Source organism: Lepidochelys kempii, chromosome 2 (assembly GCF_965140285.1).
Source record: "Lepidochelys kempii isolate rLepKem1 chromosome 2, rLepKem1.hap1, whole genome shotgun sequence".
NCBI lineage: Eukaryota > Metazoa > Chordata > Testudines > Cheloniidae > Lepidochelys > Lepidochelys kempii.
This window is the reverse complement of record NC_136381.1, coordinates 10151691-10157137: the sequence shown is the minus strand read 5'-3', so window position 1 is coordinate 10157137 and position 5447 is coordinate 10151691. Positions and strand designations below refer to the sequence as shown.

Genomic DNA, 5447 nt, shown 5'->3' with positions numbered 1-5447 from the left:
ATGCACACAGGCAATATATAATAATGAAAGACGGGGAGCTCTTGAGTTTTCTTCCTCACAATCCGTCCTGTTGTACATTCACTCTGAAAGCACAAAGGTCCTGCTCTAATCTGCTCTGCAATTAGGACTACCCCTGAGCGCATCCGAGGAAGTGAGCTGTAGCTCACGAAAGCTTATGCCCCACTAGACTGGTGACTCCCTCCGGCGCCACAAGTCCTCCTTTCCTTTTTGCGAACACAGACGAACCGGGCTGCGGCTCTGCCACCTGCCACTAGCGCGCACTCAAAGCACGCTGTGGGCTCGCTACGGGCGGGGCCTCCGCCAGGCGCCGGGCGACAGAGGTGGGCAGATGCATGACGGGAGTCGTAGCCCGCCCTCTGTCACCCGGCCGCAAGGAGAGCAGGGTGGGCGAGGCGAGCTGAGGAGAGGTGCATCATGGGAGTTGTAGTCCTCCGCCTGCCCTCCTCCCAGCGTGCCCGAGCTGCCTTGCGGCAGAAAACTACCACTCCCAAAGGGCTCTGCTCCCCGGCCGGGCGCCTTTTAACGACGGGTTTGATGCCAGGGCTTGGAGCGGCGGCTGGCGGCGTAGGAAAATGGCGGCGGCGGCGCGGCTGAGCGGTGGCGGCTGCGAGAACCGTCTGGTGTCGCTGCCCCTCTCCCGGATCCGGGTGATCATGAAGAGCTCGCCGGAGGTCTCCAGCATCAACCAGGACGCGCTGTTCCTCACCGCCAAGGCCACGGTACCCGGCCCGGGCCTCCCGCCGTCCCTGCCCCGGCGCCTGGTGCGGGGCGTGGGGGGGGGGGAAGCAGCCCAGGGCCGAGCGGCTCCCCGCCCCGTGGGGCTGGGGCTGTGGCCGGGACGCCAGGGGCCTGAGCCGAGCCACGGGGCGGGGGGGGCTACCCTGCTTTAGACAAGGCTTTGGAAGCAGCTGCCCTCGCCCGCTTGCCAGCCCCTGGAGGGTGGGGGCAGGAGGAGGGCGTGAAGGAAGTAGTTCACACCGGTTCTCCAAAGAAAGGTGACTTGGTCTGACTCTTCAGGCTGTGGGTCTTTTTTTTTTTTTTTTGGTATGTTGCAGCCTGTCACGTGGCAAAAATCCGCCTGTTAGGGGGGGCCTCTGCCATCCCCTGGCCTGCTTCCATTAAACACGCAAAAAGAAAAGGAGGACTTGTGGCGCCTTAGAGACTAACCAATTTATTTGAGCATGAGCTTTCGTGAGCTACAGCTCACTTCACCGGATGCATGCTGTGGAAAGTGTAGAAGATCTTTTTATACACACAAAGCATGAAGAAATACCTCCCCCCACCCCACTCTCCTGCTGGTAATAGCTTATCTAAAGTGACCACTCTCCTTACAATGTGTATGATAATCAAGGTGGGCCATTTCCAGCACAAATCCAGGGTTTAACAAGAACGTCTGGGGGGGCTGGAAAACAAGGGGAAATAGGCTACCTTGCATAATGACTTAGCCACTCCCAGTCTCTATTCAAGCCTAAGTTAGTTGTATCCAATTTGCAAATGAATTCCAATTCAGCAGTCTCTCGCTGGAGTCTGGATTTGAAGTTTTTTTTGTTGTAATATCGCAACTTTCATGTCTGTGATTGCGTGACCAGAGAGATTGAAGTGTTCTCCGACTGGTTTATGAATGTTATAATTCTTGACATCTGATTTGTGTCCATTTATTCTTTTACGTAGAGACTGTCCAGTTCAACCAATGTAAATGGCAGAGGGGCATTGCTGGCACATGATGGCATATATCACATTGGTGGATGTGCAGGTGAACGAGCCTCTGATAGTGTGGCTGATGTTGTTAGGCCCTGTGATGGTGTCCCCTGAATAGATATGTGGGCACAGTTGGCAATGGGCTTTGTTGCAAGGATAGGTTCCTGGGTTAGTGGTTCTGTTGTGTGGTATGTGGTTGCTGGTGAGTATTTGCTTCTGGTTGGGGGGGCTGTCTGTAGGCAAGGACTGGCCTGTCTCCAAGATTTGTGAGAGTGTTGGGTCATCTTTCAGGATAGGTTGTAGATCCTTCATAATGCGTTGGAGGGGTTTTAGTTGGGGGCTGAAGGTGACGGCTATTACCAGCAGGAGAGTGGGTTTGTGGGGGGGGGGGGGTGGAACCTGGATTTGTGCTGGAAATGGCCCAACTTGATTATCATACACATTGTAAGGAGAGTGGTCACTTTAGATAAGACATTACCAGCAGGAGAGTGGGGTCGGGGGAGGTATTTTTTCATGCTTTGTGTGTATAAAAAGATCTTCTACACTTTCCACAGTATGCATCCAATGAAGTGAGCTGTAGCTCACGAAAGCTTATGCTCAAATAAATTGGTTAGTCTTTAAGGTGCCACAAGTACTCCTTTTCTTTTTGTGAATACAGACTAACATGGCTGCTACTCTGAAATTTATCATAAGTAGCAGAAAGCAGCAAGCTATTTTTGCAGTATTTAATCACATACCTGCAGAAATAATTTCTTGCTGTCTTCTGTTCCCATAAAGCCTGCTGCAGTGGTTAACTTGATAGTGGCACAAATTAAGGGTTAGTCTAAGACCCCAGTTTTGCAGTTGGCTACTCACAGAGGTACACATCATCTGCTCTCACAGAGCCATATCGAAATTGGTGGGACTCTGTGTAGGTGCAGGGCAGTGGCTGCATGCAGTTAATGGCAGGACTGGGCCCTAAACAAGGGCTTGAAGAAGCATTGCAGTCAGCTGTGTACACAGGAATTAATTTGACAGATTTCTTTTTGTCGGTTGTTTTTTATAGGAGCTCTTTGTCCAGTATTTAGCCACTTACTCCTACAAACATGGCCGTGGAAAAGAGAAGAGAGCCCTAACCTACAGTGACTTATCCCATACAGCGGAGGAATCTGAAACGTTTCAGTTCCTTGCTGGTAGGTATAGCAGTTGTGGCAAATCGATATGGGCAACTGGAAAATAAGATGCAGCTCTTACTGTAGCAGTCACTATTATTATTAAATTCTCTTTTTGGCTGTTAACCTCTGTTGCATTTAATTTACTCATGGTCCAAATAATTGACAAGCATTCTGTGTGAATGAATGAGCTGCTTTTTTTATTGATGCAAAGTACACAAAGTCATGGGACAAAATAATTGCACCTCCAATTATTGTAAGTCATACTTGACATTCCAATAACTTCAAGCTACTTCTTTCCAACGCCTTTTAATAGTATCCCTGGGTGGTGGATAGTGTCCCTAATTTAAAAAATGGGAAAGCTCAGGTTCAGATTGATTAAAGTAACTTTAAAGTCAGTTTTTAAGATCTAGGAATAAAATCAGGGAGGTAAGTGACTCCCATCTTCTGCTTTAACCAATAGACAACACTCCCTTAAATCTTTATAGTGTTTGGGGAAGCAGAAGAAGGATTTTATGAAACATCATATGTGCCCAGAACTCTCTATTGATTTTTAAATTTACAAATGTCCTTTCAGACATTGGTTTATGCCACAATCCCTGTTGTCTTAAATCCTGTACATTGATTGGGCATTTAGAATAATGCTTGCCCCTCTTCAAATAAATTCTTTGGTCTAAGGAGTGAGATCTCCTTGTTAATATTTAACTAGCGCATCAGCCCCACTTGTGGCACCTTTTAGCAATATTTCCTTACTGTTCTTGGACTCATCGTGATAGCATTACCCTGAACAGGCAGCCTACACTGAGTAGAGGGAAATAGCTTCTAAGGAGTATAAATAGAGTAGATATAATTAATTAATACACTTAAGATGTACTTGATCAGTGTAAGTAAAAAGCAAAGCAGCATAAGTGAGTAAGACTTAAGAAATTATTATATCGGCATAATCACTTAAATTCCCTCATGGATTACTAATACCCTTAATCTGACAATCTCTCTAATATCACAATGGCTACATTCCTATTCCATGGATACCAGTTAGATTAGAATAACCTGACTATTCCATAGCCTAAAAAATTGCAGCCCATAGACTGTGAGGCTGTTAGTTGCTATGATCTTGATGGTACAGTAATAAATTATTCTAAATCTCTTTTGTAACTGTCAAAAATGATTACAAAAGAAGGAATTGTGCCTTTCAGATATCTTACCAAAGAAGATCCTCGCTAGCAAATACCTGAAAATGCTTGAAAGAGAGAAGAGGGATGGAGAGGTGGAGGAGGAGGAGGATGACGATGACGACCAAGAGGAAGAGAGTGAGGAGGAAGATGCTGAATCTTAAGGGTGTCAAATAGCTAGTCTTTCCTGCAGTATAATGTATTGAATTGGCCCCCTGATTTTTTCCAAGCTAACCCACACTGAGTTTTTTGCGGGGAGGGGGAAAGGGGTTGTAACTTGGGAATACAGCAGCTGTATTCCCATCTGTCTGAGAATTGCTATCTTGTTTACTTTAAATTGAAACAACTGAATATTAGCCTGCTTGAAGGAAGGAATTCTGCCCTTGGAAATGGAAAGCCAGGGGAACTATACATGCAGATCTTGAGACAGAATTGGCTCAAAATATTTTAAAATATCTTCAGACAATCATTATCCAAATAGAAGCAGGCTTGTAGGCAACTTTCAGCATCAATTCCAAAGGCCCTGGCTCCATCTGGCTAGATGGGACTCCTCTTGTAGCTAATGCTTCTGCTTAACCAGTAGGGCTGTGGTGCATACTTTATATACAGTTCTTACTCTGTGGCAGCCAATGAACCAAGCACCTGAGACAGAATCTCCACCTGTTTTCTAGCATTCTGTTGGAGCGATACCCATGGACCAACCCCACAAAAACTATAATGTGGCTACTGTTGTAATACAGTCTAAATAACCAAGTCTGCAAGGAATCTGGATACAGGGATAGACCTTTTGCAATCCCTGGTGGTGCTCTGCAGCTGCATTGGTGTTAAGAAGTAGAAGCGTTAGCTCATGATGTAAATATGTATATCTAGATTTTTTTTTCACCCAGAGGATTCTACGTTTGTAGTTTGTCTATAGTACTCTACCTATCGACACTTGTTGTTTGAAGTTTATTAAATATAGATTGCTCTATGGCAAGAAAATGAACAGTTTTACCATTTGAGTGGTAGAGCTGGCATATTTTTACTACTATAAAAATGGAAAATGTCCTGTGTATTTTTTAAACATTTTTTACAATAAACTTTTTAAAATGTGGAAATTAATGCAGACCCTTGACAGCATTCTTTTTATAAAGGCTTTTAACTTATGCTTTGTACAGGGTTACTGTATTGTTGGGTCAGATGTGCCCACTATATATTTATAAGTGTGGATCATCCTAGCTAGTAAATAGGGGATGAGCGGTGATCTGCCACCCACTAGAAATGTGACAGATCCCTAATCCCAATTTGCCCTGGGGGCTGACTTTAGTATGTTCAGGGGAAATTGAGCCTGTGTTAGTCACCATGTCTCTGCATGAACATTAGCTGTAACATATATCTGAGAGACTGGAAGGCTACTTTACAACTG

The 5447-nt window shown here is 45.5% G+C and overlaps 1 protein-coding gene across 2 annotated transcripts; it reads left to right on the top strand.

Annotated features, from left to right (window-relative positions):
- The first annotated feature begins 549 nt into the window (after nt 1-549).
- Nucleotides 550-5143, top strand: CHRAC1 (chromatin accessibility complex subunit 1). 2 transcript variants are annotated; one of them, XM_073330050.2, is made up of 3 exons: nt 550-782; nt 2765-2891; nt 4067-5143. In XM_073330050.2, exons 1-3 carry the CDS (start codon nt 594-596, stop codon nt 4204-4206), a joined length of 456 nt encoding a protein of 151 aa, XP_073186151.2. In that variant the 5' UTR covers nt 550-593; the 3' UTR covers nt 4207-5143. The 2 variants fall into 2 exon arrangements, with proteins under 2 accessions (XP_073186151.2, XP_073186152.2); XM_073330051.2 differs by having other exon boundaries at nt 553-740.
- Nucleotides 5144-5447: the final 304 nt, after the last annotated feature.